This window comes from Octopus sinensis, linkage group LG10 (genome assembly GCF_006345805.1).
Source record: "Octopus sinensis linkage group LG10, ASM634580v1, whole genome shotgun sequence".
NCBI classification, from domain to species: Eukaryota; Metazoa; Mollusca; class Cephalopoda; order Octopoda; family Octopodidae; genus Octopus; species Octopus sinensis.
In genome coordinates, this window is record NC_043006.1 from 25,248,788 (window position 1) to 25,276,142 (window position 27,355).

Consider the following 27,355-nt stretch of genomic DNA (forward strand, 5'->3'; position numbering starts at 1 on the left):
GCCACTTCCGCCAGTTTTTTTTTTTGTTTTTTTTTACGGAATCCCATGTTTTCAAAATTCCCTTCATTTTTCACTTTTTCTTAATTTTTTCTTAATTTTTTGCGAAATGCGTAGAAAAATACGAAGATTACGATTCTGAAAAAATCAAATTTAAATTTGTGCTTATTTTTTCTATATTCTTAATCTCCGTATTTTCCCACGTAGATTGATGGAAAAAAAAAGTTCGAAAGAAAGTTTTTGAAAAAAGTTAAAAAGCAAAAAAAAAACACTTTAATTTCACATGAATTACTTAATCATATTATTACGGGAAATTATTCTGAAAGAAATCTTTGCAGTTTTGTGAGATTTGGCTGTTATTTCTAGCATGTAGATAGTTTGCTTGGAGGCCTGAGTGTATATATTTGTTTGTCTGTTGAAAAATTAAAATTTTACAAACTAATTTTTTTCAGAATCGTAATCTTCGCATTTTTCTACGTATTTCGCAAGAAAAAAAAAAAACATTTTTACGGAAGAAGTGAAAATGAAGTGGGGAGGGATTAAAATTTTGAAAATACGATTTTTCAAAATCGGATCCTCCATAACCAAAAACGGGGGGGATTCCGTAAAAAAATAAACAATCAATATATATCTATTTTACTGGAAGTTACAACGGAAAAATCGGATCTTGTGAAATTTCCGAAAGTCCCCCCCTTACTCCCAAGGTAGTTGGCGCGCTTTCTTTTTTTCATATTCGTTTTCTACATGCTTGTTTAACACTCACCAGGCTGGTTTATTTTTGTTCTTATTCCCGGGTGAAGATCTTTATATTAACCGTTTACATGATGGGGGCCGATATGTTCAACGGCCTTTGCTTTAGACAACTATTTATAAATGCTAAACGGAGTTACGTGAAAGGCGCGTCAGTTTCACATAAACATAAGAGTTGGATTAAATTAAGAAAGGAAAACTGTTACGTTACCTGAAAAGTGCAGCCTGCTAAAGAATGTGGAAAGCGACTTTAAGAACATTAAAACTTGCTTTATGGCGAACGCTTACTCAGGGGAAACAATTGTTGTCGTGTAAAAAAAATGTTACTGAAATTTTTCATCCACCCTGGGCTCAAAGGACATGACATGCTCATACCTACAGCCGTATTTTAGCACGGTTTCGTCTACTCTTACCATTTTCGTCACTTTCACCTATCACTTTTTTTCCAATTAAACTTACTATGTTTAAAAGTAATACATTTTACAGCGATGGTTGTACGAGACAGAACGATTTTTTTTCTTATGTGAAAGAACATGTTAATGTAAAGCATTTGGTGAGATGCTAACGAAGGTGCATTTAAATGATCCAGTAAATAGTTCGGTAGACTCTTGAATAACTGTCCCCCATAAGTCGAAATTTCTGCTTTTATCGGGATTTCCATTTTTCTTTTATCTCAAACTTCTTTAGGATACGTCCGACGTCCGAGGACTATAGAGATAGATTTTTTTTTTTTCCTGTAGTGATGTGTTAAGACTATTCACTGGGGAAGGTGATGTGGTGGCCTGGATAAAGGTGAGACTTGTGGCTAGCCTTATGCCATTGTACTTAGAAGGCAATGCGCTGAATCTGTACTTGGTGATGGATGAAGCAAGCCAGGAGAAAGCGGGAAAAAATTGAAGAGCGGCTGAAGGACGCGTACACGGAGGGGTCTTATAAAAACCGACAGCAAGCTCGGGAGAGTGAGATGGACTGGTGAGCAGATAGACGACTATGTGAGCGAGATTAGGAGGTTGGTGAGCCGAGCAGTGTTTACTGGAGCAGTGCCGGCGTTGATTGTAAAGCTGGCTTTTGTGACAGGCTTTCACGACCATATCTGTACGTTTGCAGTAGATGCCGAACATCGAAACCATGTCGGTGACAAATCGTGGGTGTTGTCACAAAGTGACACACATGACGTAACGGCAACAGTGATGGTGGATATGAGCAGGACAAAGTGGCAGGCAGCGAACAACGACAGCAAGAGTCTGGCGAGGCACACGACCAAGGGACCATGCATCAGATGTCGAGTTGAATGAATGTGTGCCCTGCCATGTGGGTGACAAAGCAGCAGACACGTGTGGAGAAACCCTTCGTGAGTAGAGGCGAATGGGAGAGGGCGACCATCCCGTTGGAAGCTGGATGGTAACTGGTCGTACGAATGTGATGAACGCCTAGGATTCGCGACAATTCACGAAATAAGGAAGCTTCGAACTGGCGTCCACGATCAGTGGTTATTTTAGCTGGGACACCAAAGCGAGCAATCCAGTTAGAAACGAAAGCTCGAGCAACTGACTCGGCGGAAATGTCCACCATTAGAATGGCTTCAGGCCAATGAGAGAAACGATCGACTCATGTCAACATGCAAGAGAACCCGCGACTGACAGGCCATGGTCCATCCAGATCAATGTGGACATGGTGAAAGCGAGTCTCCGGCAGAGAAAATTGTCCAAGAGGAGTGCGAATGTGCTTGTGGACTTTAGAACGCTGGCATTTCACACAAGAGCATTTCCAAGCGGCGATCATACGGCGCATATTAGGCCAGAAAAACTGAGCCGTAATAAGCTTCACCGAGGCAGCGATGTCAGGATGTGACAGTGAATGCAAGGCATCGAAAACAGAACGCTGGTGGTTCGCAGGTACAAACGGTCTGGGAGAATCAGTAGCTGTGTCACAAAGGATTGTGCCTTCAGCAGACGGAAGTGGAAGATAGGCAAACTTGCAACAGACAGCTTGGTGGCAGTTAGATCCAATGTATCCAGAGCTGACTGATCCTGCGCAATGGCAGTTAAATCAATTGCAGCAGGAGTTGAAAGAGATCACACATGGAGACGAGAGAGTGCGTCAGCAGGAACGTTCTCTGTTCCAGGTATATGCCGAATGTCACTCGTGAACTGGGAAATGTAGTCCAGGTGACGAAAAGCACGAGGCGAGTGTTTGTTCGATTTGGATGACAGAGCAAACGTAAGAGGCTTGTGATCAGTATAAATCACAAAATCCCGGCCCCTCGAGTTGATGTTGAAAGTGACGAATGACAGGTAGATCGCTAAGAGTTCAGAATCAAACGTACTGTTCAGCTGATTTTAATTGACGAGAAAAAAAATGTCAATGGTCGAGTTTGATTGTTGACGGTATGTTGCAAAACAGCACCACCCGCAGAATCTGATGCATCAACTGTTAAAGAGAGATGAGCAACAGGAGCCGGATGTGCAAGCAAAGGAACAGAAGCTACCCCCATCCTTAATTGACTCAAACGAAGATAATGCCTCGGCAGATAGAGTGATAGGAGCATCTCTTTTGTATTTGCTTTCAGTAGTTGAGTCAATGGAAGTAGCTTGTCTGCACATGTAGGTATGTAGTGTCTATAGAAGTTGACGACTCCCAAAAAGTGATGCAATTGGCGTAGAGAAATGGGAGGTGAGATGCGTTGAATTGCATCGACTTTGGAAGAGAGAAGTCTGATACCATTCGAGTCGATATAATGCCCCAAAAATTCCAGAGAGGACTGCCCGAAAACACACTTATCAGGGTTGATTCGCACATTTGTAAGTACGAAGACGCTGAAAAAGTTGAGATGAGTGTTGGAGATGATTTTCACGCGTGTCGCAAGCTATGAGCAAATCATCGATGTAAGCGAACACAAAGTCAAGTCCACGGACAACTTCATCGATAAACCTCTGAAATGTACTCGTTGCATTCTGCAAACCGAAGCTCATAAACAGGAACTCGAAACTTCCAAAGTGGGTAGTAACGGCGGTTTTGTAATGTCAGGGTTCATTGGAATCTGATGATAAGCCCGGATGAGGTCAACCTTGGAAAAAATAGTACAACCATGCAAGTTCGAAGAAAAGGCTGATAGTGCCATGGGAAGGACCGTCAACCATTGTCTTTTATCTAGCTGTTGTGAACTAAGTGCTAGATTTATGGTCTTTATGAGGGTACCGTTGGTCCTTTCACATTGGTCATTCCCTTGAGGTTGATAGGGAGTTGTTCTAGTTTTTATTGTCCCGTTAGCGTGAAGGAAGTCCTGGAGCTTCTTATAATCAAATTGGGTTCCTCTGTCAGAGTGGATACAACTTGGTGATTCAAACAATGAAAAGAGATTGAGCAGGTGGGAAATTACTGCTTCGGTACTCGTGTCTTTGCATGGCTATGCGAATGGGTACCTTCAGAACTCATCGACAATTATCAATAAGTAGCGATATTGTGTAGTTGATGGCAGAGTACCAACAAAGTCAATGGAGAGGCGCTCCCAAGGTCTCAATGCTTGTATTAATTTGTAGCGTAGCTGATATCCTCACTGTTTGAGAGATATATTAGAAATGATCACGTGTTAGATAGCAACCATCTTCGGCTATTTTGACTCTGTTGTGTCCACTGCTCATAGGTTGACAGTAGCGCAGTTTGTCTCTTGACTTATTTCGCACCAGTGTGCAAGCCAACCAATCGCAGCCTTCGGATAAGGTCCCACGACACAGTCTTTTTGGGATTTCACTGGAGTCTTTAGCAGGTTATAAAAGGCGCCATCAAATCACTATTTTTCGTCTAAGGTTCCAGTCCTTCTCAGGACTAATCTCTGACCACAGAGCGACTCAGCCAGTTCCAGTTCCAGTGACAGACAACGACCCGGACACCAACACCACCAGGAGACATTTCTGTCGCCAACTCCTTTACGTATGGTCGTTAATCCTAACAAATTCACCCATAAGTGGTTTGTGGAAGCAGAGTTTGAGTTTGATGCATATAGAGCAAGCGAGTGTCATTTCGCGGATTTCTGTGAGGGAGAAAGGCAGGTTCCTTACTTTATAGCAGTGAAGAAGGCGGGTCACTCGTGGGTGGCACAGTTGTTTGTGAAGGGTTATTAGTATTGTAGTATCTCTTGTTGCTGCACATCTGCAGCTTTATTTTGAGTTCCTGATCTATAGAAGATTGTGTAATTTATGTCTGAGAGGTCCAGCGCCAGCGTATATGTTTGTCATTTTTGATTTTTGATGACCCTTGATTATTGAAGATCATTGCCACCGAGCGTTGATCGGTGACGGTGTTGTAGTATGGGGAAACATCTATTAGGTGGCGCTGTTTGCGGCAACATTCTACGATTGCGTAGGCTTCTCTCTCGACGATGGATTGGTGTTTTTCTGTTTTTGAAAGGGACCTTGAAAAGAAGGCCACTGGCCATCCTTGTTGTGATAGCGTCCCTCCCAAGGGTAGGTCAGAAGCATCTCTTTCAATGGTAAGTAGTATCCCAGCCAAGCCAGCATGACCATATTGGGCCGATATCAGGTGAACCGCGGAATATCGGTAATTTTTGCCGATATCGGCCCGTTTTCAATACAACATCAAAACGGAGTTATTTTATGTTTTGCATTTCTCATTTGTCAGTTCCATTTACTACTATCATTGTATTTGTAACAGTATTGTGTGTGTGTGGGGGGGGGGGTTATTTCTTTTTTTTTAAACAGTACTCCAGCATCGGGTGGATGCCGGATTGCTGTCGAACTGCAGCTGGACACACAATATCCTTGTGTTCCGAGCAGGTACAGGGGAAGCAACTCAAAATATAATCCTTTCATTTTCCACATCGAAAGCAGGTAAATTCAATATCACTGTTGTAAGTTAGGATTAAAAAACACGTGATTTATCTTGTATCATAATTAAGACTAAAAACGCTTTTAAATTTTGCCAGTTCAGTATAATGTATGGGAAATTTTAAGTCTTTCTCTGTTCAGCAATTAATTGCGAATCCTATGATTCAGTGCATTTTCAAAACTTGGATCGAAACCGACACGATGGAAAAAGTTGTTAAAATCCTTTTTTCAAGCATCAATAAACATTATGGTGTTTACATTTAAAGCTAATATTTAAGTGGTGTAGCCAAAAACAAATAGAAAATAAACTTACCACAGCTCAAAATGTATTTCAAAATTCTCAATGAAACCCTACAGAAATGGATATCATTAGGAGAGCTACAGGTAGCCTGTCTACAAATTTCAGACAGTTCTTTAATAATTAGTGAATCCCTTTTAGATGTTCGTTTGGTTAATGTTGACATTATTACTCGGAAACAAAAGCGAAAAAATAAAAAAAAAAGAAAGAAAATAGTGCAACTGGTGTAAAAAAAAAAAAGGCGGGGTGTAGGTAACGAATATGAAAACAAAAATGCGGGGAAAGCAGCGGGAGGTGGGGAGAGGCCTTCGGAAAATTCACAAGATCCTCCTATGTTTTTCCCTCATAACTTTTAGGAAAATGAGTTGTTTTTTTTCAAGGAAATTTTATATAAATACCTTTCAAACTGTATAGATTGCGATTATAAAGAAGCCCTCTCCCCACCACACACACCCGTTGCTTTCCAGGCATTTTTTTGTTTTCCTATTCATTTCCTACTTTTTTTTTTTTTACACTATTTGCACTATTTTTTTCGATTTTGTTTCCAGTCTTGGGGTTTATCAACATATCTGACAGCTAGGATCATTCCATGTTTGCTGAATTTATTATTTGCATTGGAAATGGGGCTGAATATCAGTTCCCGAGGATACCCATGTAAAACTCTGAGTCCCCACTGACCAGCCACCTTTCATTTTACATGAAAGTGCAGGTAGGCTGTCAGACATGTCTATAGGTAGCACTACAAGTTTGAGGCTTATTATAAACATTGTATGAGTTCCAATGTGTTCTAAGGCTGTGTATTGACAAACATATACCCATGTTATTCATTGTGTGAAGGGAAATACATGTAATTCCCTGTTTATTTTTCATTTCATTTTGTATAGGTACCAGTTTTCTCAGATGATGATGACACTGAGTATCAAAGATGGATGCTTCCAAAGCCACCTCCTGTTGTTCAGTTTTCAAAAGAGAGAGCACCTCAACCCCACTTGTCTTCTCCAGAGCCAAGTAGATATCCACAACTGACATTCACAATAAGCCAAAAGAAAGAGTGCAAATGTAGCTCCTCCCAACTTGTCGGGAAGATCTGAACAATTGTTGCACGATAAGTCAATATTATATCATTGGTAGGATCTTTACGGTTTGAATGGCAGTTTTTCCTAGCAGCGTCATATGAAGTTGTCACCCATAATTATGACCCTAGAATCGATCTATTGCATTTCAATCTCTTTTAAGGTTAGGGTTAGGGGTGGGGGGAAGGGTATTTTTTTTCTTCACAAATGTAAATAAACCCAATCTGTTTCTTAAATGAGGGACATATTCATACGGCACAGAATGTTTTTAACTCAATAGATGCCATTGATTGGTTGAAATTGCAAAAATTGAAGGAAAAAAACAACAAATATCTTACAAACTATAGAATTTTCTCAATAAAGCCAAGAGAAAAAGATGTTTTATAAACACATTCTACCAGTATACGAAGTTTAACATTTTTTAGTTACCTAGAAATTATGTTAAAAACTGCCATTCAAACCAAAAAGATCCCATTGGTATACTTTTCCAATGGCTTCGGACTGCTAGTGACAAAAATGGTGGCCGAAGGAGGAGAGAAAAAAATTTGGACAAGTTTGCTCTTGACTATGAATCTGCCACAGATCTCAGGTCTGCACAAATTGAAAACTAAGATAACCTGTTTACAGGTTACCTCAATTTTTTAAGGTAATCTATTTTAGCGACACACTGGTAACAATAGGCTGAATAGCTTTGCATACATGATTTTGTCTTCCATTCAAATTACTTACTCATTCACCAGGTTAGTAAGTAATACTCTTATCTGTGGTTTCAAATACAATTTTATTGACGATATCTCTCACATTTAATGTGTTTTTCCTATTTCTACACATTCTGAATACATTTATTAGAAATAATGAATTTCTAAATGTCTCAGCGAGACATGAGCGGTGGTGGAGCGATAAAGTGGTTGTATGAAGTCAACAAAACGTGAAAGTCCCGTAGAGGGAATTACACCACCGCTATATAGCCCTAGGAAGCATCGACGCTTCCTGTCGGCTTTGACACATTTTCTGTGTCCTTATATTCGCAAAGGGGAGGCAAGCACCTCCACCAGCTTGCCTCCCCTTTGCGAATATAAGGACACAAAATGTATCAAAGCCGACAGGAAGCGTCGATGCTTCCTAGGGCTATATAGCGGTGGTGTAATTCCCTCCACAGGACTGTCACGTTTTGAATGTATTTATTTTTATCAAATCTCCCAAACTGGAAATAATAAAATTGAACCCTAAAATGAATACTGTTACTCCTTATTTACCGGTTTTTATAATATGAATGATTGTTGAACTATGTCACAAATAGCCACAGCTGTATAAGTGACCTTAACACCAACTGAATAAATATCTTAGTTTTACAGTGTATATTGGCCAGTGTATTTTGTCTTTGTTTTTATTCACTTTTAAATGTTGTGATTTACTTTTGTTGTTGTGTTGTAAATAGCCATTTTTCAAAGTTATAGTTTATAAAATAAAAGACATTTGCAAAAGAAAAATGAGTTGTTCAATTTTTAATTTTTTTCTGGCAGTTTCTACATGATTTTTCAGATATTCCCTTACAAATGCCATGTAAACTGATGCTCATACACTTACATCTTCAAAATAAATTTAATATTGTTTCTGTTTAGCAGTGGGTGGTCCTCATTGGCTGTAAATTGAAACAATATTGCATTTTATTTTCAAACGCTGGATGGATGAGACTGGAAACAGAGCAATTCATGCCAGTGGTCTAGTGTAATGCCATGGAGACCATAAAGGGTGGCCAATGTCAAGCCAGTATAAATGTTTAATCATGCATCAATTAGCCCATCTTTGAATATATTTCGGAGCCAGATCAGGCATTTGGCAAAATCAGCTCAGGCCAATATTGAGACTTCCTCAAGTTGAACAACCATACATCAGTCCAACCTCATTTTTATATCGGACCGATGTCACCTTGATGACATTGGGCCAATGTCAACCCAATGTAAGAGACCAAAATCTCACATCGGCCCAATCTCATATTCATATTGGCCCAACATCAGGGAATATGTTGGCCCAATGTTTTACTACGTTGCAAAATGAAATTGCGCTGAAATCAAACCGACGCAATTTCTGATGTAGGGCTGATATAGGTGACAACATCAGTTTGATATTGGCCCCATATGGTTTTGCTGGCTGGGATTTCAGGTTGTGGAACGGCAAGTATGGCATTTACCAATGCAACCTTTGGAGATGTGATTGTTGTTTTTGTTTCTTCTGGAAGTCCTGCTTTGTTGATATTCTCTCTGGCTCTTGTAAGTGGAATGGTGAGTCTGGAGCACTTTAGTATCTACTCTGTGCTGCATTTTTGTACTCAATACAAAATAAGATATCTATATTTTTATCTATTATTTACTATTGCAGAAAGGAATTACTGATAGGATATTATAATTGATAACATTGGGCTATTGCACTAAAAGAATTATGAGATTAAGTTGACCTTTTGGACGTTTACAAGTTATTCACAGGTCAAATCAGATACAGAGGAAAAATCCTTTGTTTTTAGCTTAACCTAGTCTAGTGAGAAGAATATAAAAATGCAACAGTGAATTAAATCTTCTCTTTGTTAACTTGGTGTTCACCAAGAACCATGTCTATCTTTCTCACTTCAAGTATATCCTGTCATGATGAGCAGGACAACACAACTGTTACTCTAACTGCCTTGATTTTATTACCCTGTCTCTCTATTGTAGTCACACGGAAATGAAGCTGACAAAGGACTATAAAATTAGAGGCAATTGTTTATTGCAACAACAACAATTTTGTACATACATAGGCGCAGGAGTGGCTGTGTGGTAAGTAGCTTGCTTACCAACCACATGGTTCCGGGTTCAGTCCCACTGCGTGGCATCTTGGGCAAGTGTCTTCTACTATAGTCTCGGGCCGACCAAAGCCTTGTGAGTGGATTTGGTAGACGGAAACTGAAAGAAGCCTGTCGTATATATGTATATATATATGTGTATGCGTGTGTATATGTTTGTGTGTCTGTGTTTGTCTACCCAACATTGCTTGACAACCGATGCTGGTGTGTTCACGTCCCCGTAACTTAGCAGTTCGGCAAAAGAGACCGATAGGATAAGTACTAGGCTTACAAAGAATAAGTCCTGGGGTCCATTTGCTCGATCGACTAAAGGCGGTGCCCCAGCATGGCCACAGGCAAATGACTGAAACAAGTAAAAGAGTAAAGAGAGATACAACTCGACGAAGTTGTATCTTCCTTATTGTAACGACTAACATAGTATGTTAATTTATGGCAACCTTAACAAGCAATTAATATTGTTCTTCAATAGCTCATTTCTCCAATGCATCATGACATTAAACTTTATCATTGCACATGTGTTTCTTTTGTAGCAAGGTATCTGTACCTGCCCCTCTGTCATACTTAAGCCTCCCGACATCTGGCATAAAGCCACCACCCTCTCTACTACAACCCTATTCAGACAAACAGTTTTTTTCATCTTGTGACTTGCTTGGTGATCTTGCTAATTCAGTAAATAATTTTTCATAAGTTAGTCCTTACAATTCTGTTAGATTTTGACCTCATGCCATCCACCATAACAGTTCAATTTTTGTTGGTACATTTTGGTTATCTCACCCCCATTAAAATATTGGGTTTTATGAGAAATATCGGTATTTTTGGTTATCTCCCTCAACTAAAGAAATTGTTGGATCTTTTCCTTTTGAACAGCACTTTGTAACATAATTTCTAGGTAACTAAAAAGTTTTTAACTTCGTATACTGGTAGAATGTGTTTATAAAACATCATTTTCTCTAAGCTTTATTGAGAAAATTCTATAGGTTGTAAGATATTTCATCTTTAATTTCGAGCATTTCAGCAATTTTAACCAATCGCTGACATCCATTTAGGTAAATAACATTCTGTGCATAATGAATATGTCCCTCGTTTAAGAAACAGACTGGGTTTATTTACATTTGTGAAGAAAAAAAGATACCTTTCCCCAACCCCTAACCCCAACTCTAAAATAGATTGAAATGTAATAGATCGATACTAGGGCCATAATTATGGGTGACATTTTCATTTGACACCGCTAGAAAAAAATCCCATTTTCCGTAGCAGTGTCGTATGAAATTGTCACCCATAATTATAACCCTAGTATCGATCTATTGCATTTCAATCTATTTTAGATTTAGGGTCGGGGGTAGGGGAAGGGTATCTTTTTTCTTCCCAAATGTAAATAAACCCAATCTGTTTCTTAAAGGAGGGACATATTCATTATGCACAGAATGTTATTTACCTAAATGGACGTCAGCGATTGGTTAAAATTGCCGAAATGCTTGAAATTAAAGACGAAATATCTTACAACCTATAGAATTTTCTCAATAAAGCCAAGAAAAAATGATGTTTCATAAACACATTCTACCAGTATACGAAGTTAAAAACTTTTTAGTTACCTAGAAATTATGTTACAAAGTGCCGTTCAAAAAAAAAAGATCCAAATTGTTTAACCTTTAATAAAAAATTTTTTTAAGTGAAACGATGAAGCCACGTGTTGAATCTGATAATATTTTTATAACAAATCATACAAAACTGAAAAAATTAATAAACACGAAAACTGAAATAATTAAACATCTTACTGAATTTGATGACATTTTTATAACAAATCATACCATGCCTACTGAGGAGGCCAAACGTCAACATCGTGTTGAAGTATTGAATCAAAATGATCTAAATCTTTTAATCCAATCTTGTTGCCACATAAACTCAATTTTTTAGAGGGGGGATAACCCAGTGTTTTAATGGGAAATTTTTAATGGGGATGAAATAACCAAAAAGTACCTTTTTGTTTTTGTTTATTGTAACTGTGTCGTAGAAATAAATGAATTGCAATAGATGTGAAAAAAAAATATGGCCTGTCAGATGTCTATTCAAAAGAAAATAATTTCTAGATATCACTTATTAAAAAGAGATATATTAACGGTTACACCGTTTTAGACTAAACAGTTGCTGTATCCGGTGCGTGCGTTATCTGTTGTGAGTAAAATAAATACAAATATATTTATTTCATCATTAATTTAATGTTTGATTTTTTATTATATTTAAAGTTGAAAATTTTATCACTATGTAATTAAGTACTTGAAAAGATGTTATACTTTGATTTAGCACACTTTTTGATATAGTTTGATTCGGAAATTTTTCAGTTTTTTATGCTTTAGAATTTTAGGATTAATCGGAATATAAGCGAATAGAATCAAATATAAGATGTATAAACTAGTTGTTAGAAAATCTGGATTAATGAAATCGATTGCAGGGTATTTTAACGATAGTACAGTTTCGCTTTTAATGACGCTTTATCGGTATTGATAATGAAATGGTACAAGATGTAATGTCGAGGACTATTTTACTGAATACAGTTTGGATGACGAAATATTTTTCCATTTTTTTGTAATTAAAATATTTTTATGACTTTAAGCTTCGTTTTTAAAAAATTAATTTCAAAGATTTGTTTTTTTGCTTGTATAAAGGAACAAAATGTTCTATTAATGTTTATTTGCTCACAGCTGTTCTCTGTGACTGTACCGTTATTGTGTACATCAGAACTACGTTGTCCATATCTTTGGTGTGTGTGCGCGCGCGTCTTTCCCCTTTTTTTAAAGATAGTAGAGTGTAAGTGGGAAACATGTGACTGCTGTTTCTTGTAGGTCAGGCAGAGACCTTTTTTCCCCGGTTTATTTTACGTATAATTGCGAAATTGTTTGTTGACAAGCCAAACTGTACTAGTCCTGACAATGATATGATAAAAAGACGGCATAATCACAGATTTCTGCCCCTCCATCGGGTGTTTCGGAACAAGTTGTCCATATTTGTTTGATTTTCTCCGTTTTGTGCGTTTGTGCATCCGTAGATTTCTACTGAAGCAACAAACAGGCAATGAAGGCCAACGAAGCCCTCACCAGAAAACCGGTTATGTTAAAAATAACAGCTAAAGGTCTGGTACACAGAAATATACTGTAGCATAGCTGATATCCTTACTGTTTTGAGAGCTATATTAGAAATGATCTTGTGTTAGATAACCATCTTCGGCTGTTTTGACCCTGTTGTGTCCACTGCTCTGATTGGTTGACATTGGCGCAGCTTGTCTCTTGATTTATTTTGTGCCAGTGTGTAAGCCAACTAATCACAGCCTTCGGATAAGGTCCCATGACACCGTCTTTTTGGGTTCTCACTGGAGCCATTAGCAGGTTATAAAAGGCACCAGCAAATTACTATTTCTCATCTTTGGTTCTCACCACTGACCACAGAGCACCCAGCGACTCAAGCATGTTCCAGCAACACGCGTCTTTGGTTCCAGTCCTTTTCAGGACTAACCTCTGACCACAGAGCTACTCAGCCATGTTCAAGTGACAGACGACCAGACCAGCCAGCCATGTTCCTGTTCCAGCCAACAATGCAGGACGTCTCCACCACCGACTCTTTCATCTCGACGACACCTTACTCTGCCACCACCATCACCATCGTTGTCCTTCTACTTCACGACGTCTACATCTCCGTTGCCTCCATCTCCAGCAACACCAACACGTGCACAACAACATTCGCCCAAGTTTAGCTTTCTCGCTGTTGTGATATTCACCTAGATAAACAGCACAACTCTACCTGCAAGAATTCATGTATCAAGAGACCTTGCACAGCATTGAAGCCCCAACTGCTACACGACATGTGTTCAACTGGCATTCTGCACTTGTGACCCCAACATCCTGTAACAGAACTATTACTATTGTGTACCTTACTACAAACTAGTAAATTAACTCCATCTTGTCTAAAATACCCTGAGAGACTCTTTTCTTCTATGCTCTTTATTGTTTTCTGCATACACCTTGTTTGTACTTCTGTCGCACACATGAACACACAGATACAAACACTTGTTGCATGCACACACACTCCGCTTTGCTAGCACCCATACTTTATCCTATTGTACACATCTGTAAATAAAGTCTTTCTCTCTCAAACAGTAGAGCGGTTGTCATCCTGCTTATTCTTTTGTTAGGGGCAACTGTGTGGTGTTAAAAAGGAGACATTTCTGTCACCAACTCCTTACGTACGGTTGTTATCCCTACAATGCTATTAAGACGACTTGGATAGACTTCCACCCTCCCCATTTTCTCCCTCTTGCATACGACTTTTTTTTTACTTTAAGTAAATTCCCAGATAAACGTTTCTAATAGAGAGGCAGAAGATGCCAGAAGCAAAAATAAGGAATATACACGCACAGTTAAATATAGAAGTTAAAAGTATAATTTGTTACATAATCTCTATAATAAACATGATATTGAATTGAATAATTGGTTAATGTTGACGTTATTACCTGGAAACGAAATCTAAAAAATAGTGCAACGGGTGTGTAGAACGACCGTGCGAAAGGAGAGGTGACGAATGAATGACTCCTTTAACCCTTTAGCATTTAAACCGGCCATATCCGGCCAAAAGTATTCTGCCTGTTTTATGTTCAAACTGGCTAGATCTGGTCTCTTACACCAACCCTACAATATCGTTTTAAAAATTAACAGCTACCTCATCAAAATCTCATAACTACAAGATAATGCCTGATTAGTTCAAAACAATGTGGATGAAAAAGGATTCATTTTGGCAGAATAATGTGAACACAAAAGGGTTAAACACCGCATGGTCACCTTACAATAAAAGCCAAAATATGGATAAATGAATAAGAGTGCCAGAAAGGAAAAGAGAGAAGATGACACAACCAAAGAATGTAAGAGAAAGGTTTTATTTAGATGTTAACATGTGGATAGCAGAGTGTGTGTACGTGTGTGCGTCATAAGTACATATATAATAAGAACAATAATAATAGACAGGCCGTCATGCATACAATAATGTGTATGTGTGTACAAACAAGGGTGTATGCGTGTGAGATAAAATACAGAGCATAGAAATGAGTCTATAACAGGATACTAGAAGCTCAGACACAATGAAGTGTGGGATAAATACCTATTTCTTTACTACCCATAAGGAGCTAAACACAGAGAGGACAAATAAGGACAGACAAACGGATTAAATCGATTACATCGATCCCAGTGCGCAACTGGTACTTAATTTATCGACCCCGAAAGGATGAAAGGCAAAGTCAACCTCGGCAGAATTTGAACTCAGAATGTAACGGTAGATGAAATACGGCTACGCATTTCGCCCGGCGTGCTAGCGTTTCTGCCAGCTCACCGCCTTAAATACCAGTTTGTATTAAAGTACACAATAGCTGAAGTTCTGTAGCAAAGAAGTTGAGGCAAACAAGGCAGAGCTGGTTGAACACATGTCGCGTAAGCTGTTGTGGCTGCTATGCTGTGCCAGGTTACTTGGTACAGAAAGTACTTGCAGGTTGAGCTTACTGTTAACCATGGTGAAGTATTCATAAACAGTGAGAAGTTAAACCTAGGCAAAGTTGCTGTTGGCATCGTTAAGATGAAGGTGACGATGGTGGAGATGACGTTAAGATGAAGGCGACATAGGTGGAAGTCTGGAAATGCTGTTGGTGTAGTCTGTCGCTGGAACTGGCTGTACTCTGTGGTCAGTGGTGAGAACCAAAGATGCTCGACTCGATGAATCACTGGGTTTTATAGCAAATTATAGGCTCCAGCAGAGAGTTTAGAAGACTGTGTCACGGGACCTTATCAGAAGGTTGCGATTGGCTGGGTTGCATATTGGCACACAATACAGCAAGAGGCAAACTGCGCCAATACCAACCAATCAGTGTAGTGGACACAACTGGGCCCAAGCGGCCAAAGGTTAGTTATCTGCTACATCCGTATTTATGTTATACACTACCGTCAGAAATTAATTAGCACCCTTGATTTGCTCTTCACTCAAGGTATGTGCTGTCACCTAGTGGCCATATCTCGAACTATTGCTTTGTTGCGAGTTCACTGTTGCGCAGAACGATGACGTAACTTTGTTTGCAGAGCAGTTTGAGAGTCTACAGCCTTATGATGTTGACATAGCAGTGCAACAAATTGGAGTGCGGATGCAGACAAATCTTCCTTTGTTTAATAGATATAGGTAGCGCCTCGCAAGGACCGAAATCACACCATACTAAGTTTTCTCATCGCGTAAGACGTTTTGAACAGCTCATAAGGTTAATTGATTTAACCTATTTAATGTAGAAATTTGAGAAGTGCTAATTAATTTCTGACGCAAGTGTATATGTCAAAGAGAGAGAATTTCACTAAGGGTCCGCTACAGGTGTAAAAAAATGTGTAGAAAACAAATATGAAAACAAAAATTTGCAGAAAGCAATGGGAGTGGGAAGGCTTCGGAAAATTCACAAGATCCGAGTTTTCCCCTCATAACTTTTTGGGAAATGGTTTGTTTTTTTTTAATAAAATTTTATATAAATATCTTTCAAACAGCATATATTACGATTATAATGAAATTTGTGGGTAAAATCTTTTCCGAAGGGGTGGGGAGAGGACTTCGGAGAATCACAAGATCCAATTTTTTTCCCTCATAACTATAAGGAAACTGAATATCTTTTAATAAAATTGTATAGATATACCTTTCAAACGGCATACACCCGCAAGATCTTCACTAAGGAAAAAAAAACACTGGATTTTTTGCTTGGAGGACTCTTTTTGTCATCATATTGTCTCAAATGTTCATTTAGTCTTTCCGCAATGCTCCTAGATGTCTCCCCTATGTATTTCATGTTCATATCTTTACAAGCACCTTCTATGCATCCTATGTTGTAGACTACATTAATTTACCTTCTAAGTCATATTCCTTCTTACTATCTATAAGCACCTGCTAAATATTTGAAATTAATATCAGAGGTAAAAAATATTAAAAAAAGTATCTATATCTAAAATTACAATATATGAAAATATTTAAAGTAATACTCATATGTCTAATGCATCTATTCAGTTGGTCATTGCTAGACGTTTTTATAGCACTTATTCATTGCCTGATTTAATTTTTAAGAAAAGCTTCAGCTTTGAATTACACAAAAGTTCCCTGTTAGAATATTGGAGCTTACCACATTTTGTATCAACCTTTACATATACAGTTGTTATGCATTGGATAAATAATCTACCATTCTCTCATTATCTATTTATCCCATTTTAATGAGGGTGTAAGTTAAACTGATTTGTCTTTTCTAGCTAACTTCCTAAAGCCTGGCATTAATACTTCTTGCCAAGTCTCTTGGTTTAGCTTCGACAGCTTTATTTGATTTACTATATTATTTTGTATGAAATGTACCTTTTCTTTAATCCAGGCAATGTCAACTGATTATCGAAAACTGACAAAAGGAGAACCTCAGAGTTACTCCAGTTGTCCATTGTATCAAGTAAACCAAGTTAAAGCTAAATTAGTTGGTTTACAGTTGGCAGCATGTGATCCTTCCATTAATCAGAGCTGCTTCATTGGTACATCTTCATCAGAATTTGTTTTCCAAGAGCTTTATACTGAACCATCTGAGTCAGGTAAATTTAAAATTTCCTTTTATGTATTTGCATTACAAGGTAAATGTTTTGTAATAATCTTCGAGTATTATCCTTATTGTTATCTATAATATCTATAATAATAAATGACAAGTTTGACCTTGATGAAACTTGACATGTGTAGGGGGCTTATGCCCATGAGGTCACTTACGCACTTGGAATTTTTTAAAAAATTTAATTTTTAATCAGCATCGATTTTTTTTCAAAAATCACAAAATTTCTGCATTTTTCGCACTAGCCATTGTGACATCGATTTGACAAAAAATGTTTCATGGGTATAAACAGACAGCTTATTAACAGTGACATTTTATGCACATACATAAAAATGATGATGACACGGGTTTGCTACCAGACTCTGTTCATTTTTTGTCAAATTAGTCCTTCTCATTAATATAGATTTGAAATTTGACGAAAAATGTTTCATGGCTGTAAATAGACATCTTATTAACGGTAATTTATTACCGGGTACCTCAGCTAGTAAAATAATATAGAAGAGGCTGAGATAGATAAGACGATGGAATGTCAAACTAAATTTTTACTCTAGTGTTACCCTATTCAGTTCTGAGTTGACTTTTAATTCAGTTTCACCAGGAAAACAAGTAAATTGGATCAATTCAGTTGAATTATTTACAGAAACTAATACCTAATTAAAAATGTGTTATTTATGTATCATAAAAATCAAATTTTGTAATTTACAATATTTGGTTTCACCTTTTACCTTTCTTGAAAAATGACAGAAAGAATGACAGAATTTCAAGAGTTACTCCAATTGTCTATTTTATCACACAAATCAAGTGAGAGCTAAATTCGTCGATTTACAGTTTGCAGTCTATGATCTTTTAGAACTTTACATGTTGGTGTTTGGTTATCAAACTGCTTTAATATATTTTAAGTAACTTCAAAGGACCCAATAGAAGTATTTAACAAAATAAATGTACTAAGATACTAAAAGTTTTACATTTCTCAAACACTTCTAATATTATAAATTGCGAATTTTATTTCTTGCAAGACAAATAGGTATTTTTGTTGATTATATGTAAAAAAGGTAATTTTATTTCTAACATAGGAAGTACTTTATTTAATTTTAGGAAGGAAATTTTTGGTTAAACTTGTAAGGAAAAAGCTTACAAAGTATTAAAATACTTAACAAATTATCTTCAATTTTCAGATGCATCCAGTTTCAAATCTGTTTTGACTGTGGCTAACAGCAGCACCAGTTGTAGCTTGTGCTCATTAAAATTCCAGAATTTGCAAGAGCAGGTACTGCAACATGTCATTTAAGTGAAGCTTTATATTTTATAATTGCAATGTATAAGTTAAGAGAATGATTTATAGAAGTATTTAGTTATAAACCTTCTTATTATCTGAACAGCAGCAGTTTATTGAAATTACATTACTTTGGTACTGACTGAGGAGCTACTATTAAGTAGCTGCTCTAGTTTTTAGCTCAGAACAAACATCTTTCTTTGTCTTTGAGGACTTAGAAAAGTCCTTTGAAATATTCTGTAGTGTACAGATCACTGAGAATATTAGCTTGTGTAAAAGCTTGTGCGGGCAATGTGAGTTGTATGGTGAAATTTGTTGGTGATTTGCATGAGGAATTTGATGTTGAACAGAGCATGAGTTTACAACCTTTTCAATATAGTTCATGAAGTGATAAACATAGATAATTTAAGATTGGATGCACTTAAGAATTTTTATATGCTGACAAATTGGTTCTCATTTCAGAATCTCTTGAAGTGATGTAGAAAATGTTATGAGTGACAAGAATAATTTAGTTAACATGGCAAAGATAAAAGTCTTATATTGTGACAGTGAGTACAAATTCTCAGTAGCATTGGAACATTGTCATAGCACAGTATGTGAAATGGGAATAAGTAGGATCACAATACAGTGTATTCAGTGCTAGTACTTGTGCAGTAGGAACTCTGGAAGCCAGGATTTTTACAAGTGCTAAATAGACATAACCAGTAGGGACATTAAATAATGTATATGAACTGTCCAGATAGCTTGTTTGTAGAAGTTGTTGTAGTTGATAGTTTCTTCTAGCTAGGGAACTGGTTTACTGCTGGACATATTATAGTGAGTGTAAAATAGTTGAAGAAAGGTATGGGGAGTTGTTAGCTTTGTTAGCAACAAAAAGGTTTGTCTCTGTGCCAGATAATATACAATGCATACATATATAGTGTCTTGCTGCATGAAAGTAACATAGACATTCAATATAGAAAAGTTATGTCAGCTGAACTAGAACATGTTAAGATGGATTTCTTTATTAGCCACACAGGGCTCTGGTTTGTAGAATATATAGTATTAATTTGCATGAAAGACAGGCCAAGTGAGAGAGATGTTAACCCTTTTGTTACTAACCCGGCTGAAACCGGCTCTGGGTCTAAGTACAAATGTCTTGTTTTCATAAGTTTCGAATTAAAATCTTCCACCAAACCTTAGTCACAATTTATGTTCCTAACACTAGCTTAATGATAACTAAGTTATTTTACTAAATTCTTTGTTATATTTAAAGTAATTGAAAGAAATACAGAGCATCTCAAAATAAATACAGTAACGAAAGGGTTAATGGCATTAACTAAAGCATACCATAGAGATGGCTCTACTGATTATGGACATGTGATGTAAATGGATCACATTACTGGGAAAATAAGCTCCATGTTCTGACAGTGGAGGGCATGGTTAAAAAAGTGAATCAAGGATGAATTAGCAAGAGGTTATGAGGTTTGATCTAAGAATGTTAATGTGAATCAGAAAGTATGTTGATGCACACTATACTGCAGACCTGTGTAATACATATAAACATGGAAAAATATGTTTAAACAAGTTTGCAAGAAACAATGTGCGTGTGTGTAATGGTGGTAAAATTGAAATAACAAAAACAAAGGACAAAAAGACAAGATAAAAGCTGTTGTTATTTGTTTCAGGCTTGGATAAAAAAAATAAATAGAAATGTATTTTTAACAATTTGGACTCGAGTTTTTCATTGGAAAAGAAGAACTGGAGAAAAGTGAGGAAGAGAGAGAAAATGAAAAGGAAAGACAAGAGGCAACACCTATACACTTGTATGTGTGTTTAGGAGTTTAATTAATTTTTAAATCAAAATCTGTTTTGTAATAAATTGTGCTCTTTTTAATTCATGTATTTCTTTTTGTTTAATATCTATAGAAAGAACACTTTCGATCAGACTGGCATTTGTATAACTTGAGACAAAAGTTGAGAGGAATGTCCCCAGTTTCTGAAGAAGTTTTTGAAAATATTGTTGGTTAGTTTACAATTTTGAAATTATTTCATAAAATCTTAAATTTTTATTTATGAAAAATCTTTTCAAAGTTGATTTTAAAAAAATTTCATTAGCAATTATTTAATCATTGAAGTGTGTAAAACTGTACTTGTGAACTTATAGGTTATGACAATCTATTTCCATTATAGCACCACCACTTTTTCATCTTAACCTTTATATTCATTTTTATAGAAAAGTTTTTAAAAAAATAGCAATGAAGAATCACAATAAGACAAAACAGCAGAACACATTTATGTATTCTAAACTGAGTGTAAATGTAGATCTCAAGGAGATATAAGGAGAATTGAACCTACATCCATTCAACATCTATGGGTAATGATGTTGTTGTGTGGTTCAGATGTTCATTTTGAAATTGTATGGCTTGAAGTTTGATCCCACTGCACAGTTCCTTGGGCAAGAGTCCTCAGTCTAGCCTTGGGTCACCAAAGCCTTGAGAAAAATTGAGTAGATGGGAACTGTGTGGAAGCCCATTGAACAAGCTTTAATCGCTCAATTCAACACCAGCATTTGGCTTTGGGGTACCTTTATCAAAGTCCACTCTGATGCAAATATTCAGAACACATCTTCAATTTGAAATTAACCCATAAGATATCCTTTTTTTTTTTCTCCCTTTCCCTTCCACCAGGAGGTACTGCAATGGGCATGGCCATTTCTCTTCTGATTAAGTATTTAGAAAAATTTTAACAAAACTAGGTGGTTGGCATTATGAAGGACATCTAGCCATAGAAACCATGCCAAAACAGGCATGGATCTTAGGCAGCACTTCAGCTGGCCAGCTTCTGCCAAACCATCTAAGCCATGTCAGTATGGAAAATGGACATTATATGATGATGATGAGGTTATCTGTTTGTCCTTTGCATGACATCAGTGAAATATCAATTGTCCTCCTTATTTAAATGACTTTACCTTCCTTGTTGATTCTTTGGCTTGTGTTGTATGAAAGTATGATGCCCCCTGGCAAGAATGGACTGGACCACTACGTATCAGTAGTAGTAGTCTGAGTAAGTGAGCAGTTCATGCTAGTTCCACAGTTTGTGTGTTGATTGTTCAAAGTTTACAGTTTGAGTTAGTGTGTTGGATTGTTGGTTCCTAAAAGATTGTGTTCTGTTCCGTGTGGTTACTGCCGTTTGTTTCGATTATATTGTTATTACACTATCGCAGTGTATTCATTTGTCCATAAGGATATAACATCTGGTGACAAGGATCGTTTGAAATTCACATTGGTTATTTGACAATTTCTGCGTCATGGAAAACCTATTAGCCACAGTAGAAAAGTTTCAAGCGAAGCAACTAGAACAACTACAGGAGTTGCAAAAGCAAATACTACAACAACAATTAATTGAATTGCAGTTGATGAAGTCTGAAAATCCAGTAAGCTTGTTCACACCAGATGGCGTAGCTAACGCAGTTTCTGAATTTACATATCACACACACATACATGTGGGTCAAAACAGTTTGATTCAAATTCGTTGGTATCAAACTGTCTTGATCCATACATGTAACTCCAAATGAATTTTCTGAGTGCCCTTCTTTTGTTTGTCCACTCATTCATATATATATATAATGAAAGTGGTAGTAGCAGTAAGGTTTATGATGATGTCAGTAATAGATGTAGCTGTAATATATATGATAGTACTAGTAGATCTTGTGTTAGCACCAGTATTGGTAATGACACTGGTGATGTTATCTACTTCACATTGTACATGCTGTTGTTCTTTAGCAACAGATCAGTCCTGATCAAGCATATAATAAAGTCATGACCACTCCATGTTTTTATTATTAAGCCAGTGGTGACAGTCTCCTTTTTGTAAGTAGCTGGGTTAATGCTAGTAATAATATTAATGACGACATTAAAACAATAGTACATCAGTTTTGACAGTTGTCTAATTTAGGATTCTGTCTTTTTTGTCTTTCAGATAATCTTTCAAGTAGCATTTCTGGTAGTGACTCAGAATCTGAGAGTGAAGACAATGGTTATTTCCCTGTTGAAGACATGTTACCGGACGTAGGTCCCATTGGCAAACCATACTCAAACACAGCAACTACACAAGAGACACCAGATACTTCTCACTGTCAACTTGCTAGTAATAAAAGGAGTTATCCAAAACTATTCCTGAAAAATAACAATGGTGAACTTATATCAGTTTATAAGTGTATATTATATCACAAGAAGGTGAGTAGAAAACCTTGTTTTCTGCTTTTTCACTTGTTCTGTTCATTTGCAAGGAAGTAACTCATTCAGTATGATGTCAAATAGCTTATTACAGTAGCTCAGATGATAAGAAATTTAACTGTAAAAGTGACTGCTCTAACAATATGCTTTATCAGCTAAAATAAATATCTTGCCTATGAAGACAAAATAATAGCTATTAGTCTAAGTTTTGAACTCACCGTCTAAAGATAAGGAATCTGGTACCTTAATAATATGATCACCACGCTTAAAAGTAATTACCAAAGTCAATAGATTTTTAGTAAAAGATTTAATAGTTATTTTGTTTTTATGAAGGTTTTTAACTGGTACTTTTCAAAGATGTTTGAATTTAAATTTCAGAAACCTCCTTCATCTATAAAGTTAGTTCTTGAATATTTATCTAAATTACCTGGTGCCATGTCATGGGCTGTGTTTTTAGCAAGTGGTGGGCATTTTGCTGCAACTATTTTTGAAAAGTAAGTTTTCATTCCTCTCTTAAAACATTAATTTTACATCATTATATTAAAGCAACATCCAAGAGAACAGTCAAATAGCAGTAGTAAGTTCAAACTAATACAATAAAAATTGCATCAGGATTTTGTCTCCAGGACCTGAAAATATATATAACTTAAACAGCTGCTGCCCATTGTACATAGTACAAATATATTCCACACAAGTAATTGTCATACATCTTGTTATAATGCTCTCACAGCCATCCTTAATATTTATGACAGCATTCAAAGAAAGCTGTCTGCTTGACTATAAACTCATCCCTCTGAAAAAATATCTCACCCTCTTTTTCTTTCTTTCTTACATGGTTTGTGTATTCAATATGTTTTGGAATTTAAAATCTCATATTTGCCTTACTCTTACTCTTTTACTTGTTTCAGTCATTTGACTGCAGCCATGCTGGAGCACCACCTTTAATCGAGCAAATCGACCCCGGGACTTATTCTTTGTAAGCCCAGTACTTATTCTGTCAGTCTCTTTTGCCGAACCGCTAAGTGACGGGGACGTAAACACACCAGCATCGGTTGTCAAGCAATGCTAGGGGGACAAATACAGACACACACACATACATATATATACATATATACGACAGGCTTCTTTCAGTTTCTGTCTCCCAAATCCACTCACAAGGCTTTGGTCGGCCCGGAGCTATAGCAGAAGACATTTGCTGAAGATGCCACGCAGTAGGACTGAACCCAGAACCATGTGGTTGGTTAGCAAGCTACTTACCATATAGCCACGTTCAGAATAATTTTAAAGTTAAACCTAAGCTTGAAAATTATATCCATCAATTATCTAAACTAACTTATCATCGCTGCAGGCTTTGTCCACTAGATTATTTTAGATTCAGTTTTGATATATACTCTTATTCAAAAATGAAGTATCTGACTATCTAACTCTAACACAGCATACACACCTTAATATTAAGTTCATTAATTTAAATTATAAACTTGTATTTATGTTTCTACTTGTCAAACATTTTCTTGTATTTACTCAGTGGCAAGGTAATCGTGCACAAGACATTTCATCGTTACACTGTTCGAGCCAAACAGGGCAAATCCCAAGGATCCAGGGATGGACGTGGTAATGCCCCTCGCTCTGCAGGGGCATCCCTCCGCCGGCACAATGAGTCTGCATTAAATCAGGTAATTATTACCTCCGCCTTAACGAAGGCGGAGGTATTGTCTTCAGTTACATTTGTTTGTTTGTCCATGGACACAATATCTCAAGAACTGTTGGATGGATTCAGATGAAACTTTCAGAGATGTTTGGCCTCATGACTGACAGGAACTGATTAGGTTTTGGGATTGATCCAGTACCGGACAAGGATTCTGGATTATTTGTTATATTTACTTTATATGATTACTATCTTACATTAACTTTCGAGTCTTTCTCAATTATCTCCCTTTTGGCTGTAACTATTTTGAATGGTGAATTTGCAAATAAATATACTGTCACAGGCTACACCTATGATGCAGGGATAACTTAAAATGATTTATTGTAGGTTACTATTTCGTATTGTAGGTATAATCAGCAAAGCTCTTCAAGAAACTTGCTGAACTAAAATGAGTTAAACAAAATCTTTGTTTAAAAAGAATATAGTGTGAGTGTTGGAAAGGGAATATATTTCAAAGTCTTGTGGGATTAAGTTTTTCAGTGATAAGTTTACGCTTAATATTAACTTGCTTTTTATTCTGTTTATGCTTCTTGATCTGAATCTCTCACAAGCAGTAGTTTTTCTTTTCTTTACAGAAGTTAACTGTTAGTATTAGGTTTTTGCAAGCTTTTCTATATGGATTCACTCAAACCAAACAAGTTAAATAATTATTCTATTTAATATCAGGATGTCCAAGAGCTTTTGACCAGTTGGTCTGACTATTTGATGCGATGTGATCTGATCTTCTTGAGAGCCCCTAGCTTTAACCAGCAAATGTTCTTCAGTGGTAAAAATTCTCCCCTCAGTCGAAATGATTTTCGTATTCGAGGCGTACCATTCCATACTCGGCGCCCAACGCACAATGAAACTTGCCGTGTTCATGAAATGCTAGCATCAGTTGAATGCTATGGTAGGTTAACATCTGTTTTGTTTTATGTTTCCTTTATGTCAAGCAATATTATTTATCATACAGAGGTAAGTTGTTGGCACTGCTGATGTAAATATCTACAATCACTTTTACAAAAACTGGCTTTTTGTCTAACCAAAAGTAATCAATATATTGGATCATTATTAGAAAGTGAGACTATTGTCCTATTGACTTCTGCTGTATTTTTCAAGCTTAACCTGTATAAGACTTATGATCATCAGCTGCTTATAATGGTAAACTATAACATAACTAGATGGACTGAACCAATGTGAGCTATGTATTTTGATAACAGATATAGTGCAATACCTATCACAGAGTACAAACTTACTTATTTCCTGTTTAGTGTTTTTGTTTGACATTGCAAACAATATTCTGTGGTCTAGTCTATCAGCAGCACACATAAGCCAATGACCTGCTATACATTCTTTCGACTTGCTAGAAAGAGCAGCCAAATTTCCTGCAAATCAATCCTGTCATCTTTAAAAAAAGGAATGAATATTGACTTACAGGATTTTATAATCCCTCAACAAAACCATCAAACATCTGAAGGCCCTGAAAATTTAAACATAGCATATTTTAAAGAAATACATATATAATGTGTTTTCAGTAAGAAGTCTGTGGCCTAGTTCAGTTCTAGATTGTAACTATTTCACTTAGTAATGTTTTTAATTTAATGTATTTTTATCCTCCACTGAGATCAATTTGATTGTATTACTATGAAAAATTGATATGTATTTTATACGTAACCATTCTGTTCAGAAAAAAATTTATTGTATTACAGGTAATGAGAGCGAAATGCAGGAATTTATTCCCCAATCACCTCCTCGACATTTTAGTTCAAATACTGGTCAACTAGAAATCATCACAGATGTCTCTCAATTAAGAAATAATGTGGGCAAATTGATCTTATGTGATAAAAAAAGAAAAACTTAAAATCAAAACTTGGCAAAAAGGCTAGTGAAGATAATGTTCAAGAAAATACATCTTCTGTCACTGTAGATGACAGTAAGTTTAATTTAGATAACATTTACAATGTATTCTTATTCTGTATGCCTTAATAACCATGCATAATGTAAATAGTTATACTGATTGTTGTTATTGTTGTAAACAATGTTTTGAAATAGAAATAGTTGAAATATTGATATGTAATATCAGCATGTGATTCTGAGTTCACTTCATTCCTCTAAAATAGCACTTACTTCTCTTCCATTTTTGTTATTGTTAGTTATACCTTATTCATGTGTATGGCTTACAAACATGATTATTTACCATCAACAGGATCATGTTCTGAAACAGAAAACGATAGTGACATTAAATTGCATTTTGTGAACAAAGAAATCAGTACATGTCATCTAAACCCTGATGAGATAAACTTTGGTCAACAGGCTGCTGTGAAATCTAACAAAATTTCTATAGATACAAAACCTAAGCCAGCTACTAAAGGATCAAGTAAGATTCACTTTTATTACCAATTTCTAATTTTTTAATTCATTTTATTTAATATTTATGATGTATGCTATAGCATAACAAAATTTAAACAGATACTAGCTGTTTTTGCCAGGTATTTACTTTATATGAGATATTTAGGTGAGGAGAAAGATAGAGGGTGTGTGTATGCATACATATTTATATGTAGCTTTCTGAGTATGTGCAAAGTAAGAAACTATCAAGTGTTCATTTCATATCCATTCCAGCTATTGTGTCAGACAATGCACTTAATTTTACATCTAAATATTAGGTAAATGTTAATCAGCTAAATCACAGGTAAATGTTACCTGTGATAGCTTAGCATCAAAAGCATTGAGAACATAATCTTCAT

The 27,355-nt window shown here is 36.4% G+C and overlaps 2 protein-coding genes and 1 long non-coding RNA gene across 4 annotated transcripts in view; 2 read left to right on the forward strand and 1 right to left on the reverse strand.

The window, feature by feature from the left end:
- Positions 1 to 11,682, reverse strand: part of LOC115216426 (hydroxyacylglutathione hydrolase, mitochondrial) — a 33,003-nt gene extending 21,321 nt beyond the window's left edge. Inside the window, exon 1 of one of the 2 annotated variants that reach the window (XM_029785754.2) lies at positions 11,574 to 11,682. In XM_029785754.2, the coding sequence (XP_029641614.1) occupies positions 11,574 to 11,637 (64 nt within the window). In that variant the 5' untranslated portion in view covers positions 11,638 to 11,682. Of the gene's footprint in view, positions 1 to 958; positions 1,268 to 11,573 lie in introns of those variants that run through there. The other variant, XM_029785755.2, reaches the window with a different exon arrangement.
- On the forward strand, positions 4,819 to 6,129 carry LOC118765056. The gene is made up of 2 exons (XR_005000901.1): positions 4,819 to 5,236; positions 5,466 to 6,129. It is a non-coding gene; the product is annotated as an uncharacterized LOC118765056 (long non-coding RNA).
- Positions 11,683 to 11,709: 27 nt separating the features above from the next.
- LOC115216159 (ankyrin repeat and zinc finger domain-containing protein 1) overlaps positions 11,710 to 27,355 on the forward strand; it is a 36,329-nt gene continuing 20,683 nt past the window's right edge. Inside the window, exons 1-11 of the mRNA XM_036506246.1 lie at positions 11,710 to 11,970; positions 17,216 to 17,423; positions 18,610 to 18,701; positions 20,616 to 20,712; positions 22,668 to 22,924; positions 23,303 to 23,418; positions 24,450 to 24,597; positions 25,296 to 25,518; positions 26,318 to 26,467; positions 26,500 to 26,541; positions 26,815 to 26,985. Of these exons, the coding sequence (XP_036362139.1) occupies positions 17,219 to 17,423; positions 18,610 to 18,701; positions 20,616 to 20,712; positions 22,668 to 22,924; positions 23,303 to 23,418; positions 24,450 to 24,597; positions 25,296 to 25,518; positions 26,318 to 26,467; positions 26,500 to 26,541; positions 26,815 to 26,985 (1,501 nt within the window). The 5' untranslated portion in view covers positions 11,710 to 11,970; positions 17,216 to 17,218. The remainder of the gene's footprint in view (positions 11,971 to 17,215; positions 17,424 to 18,609; positions 18,702 to 20,615; positions 20,713 to 22,667; positions 22,925 to 23,302; positions 23,419 to 24,449; positions 24,598 to 25,295; positions 25,519 to 26,317; positions 26,468 to 26,499; positions 26,542 to 26,814; positions 26,986 to 27,355) is intronic.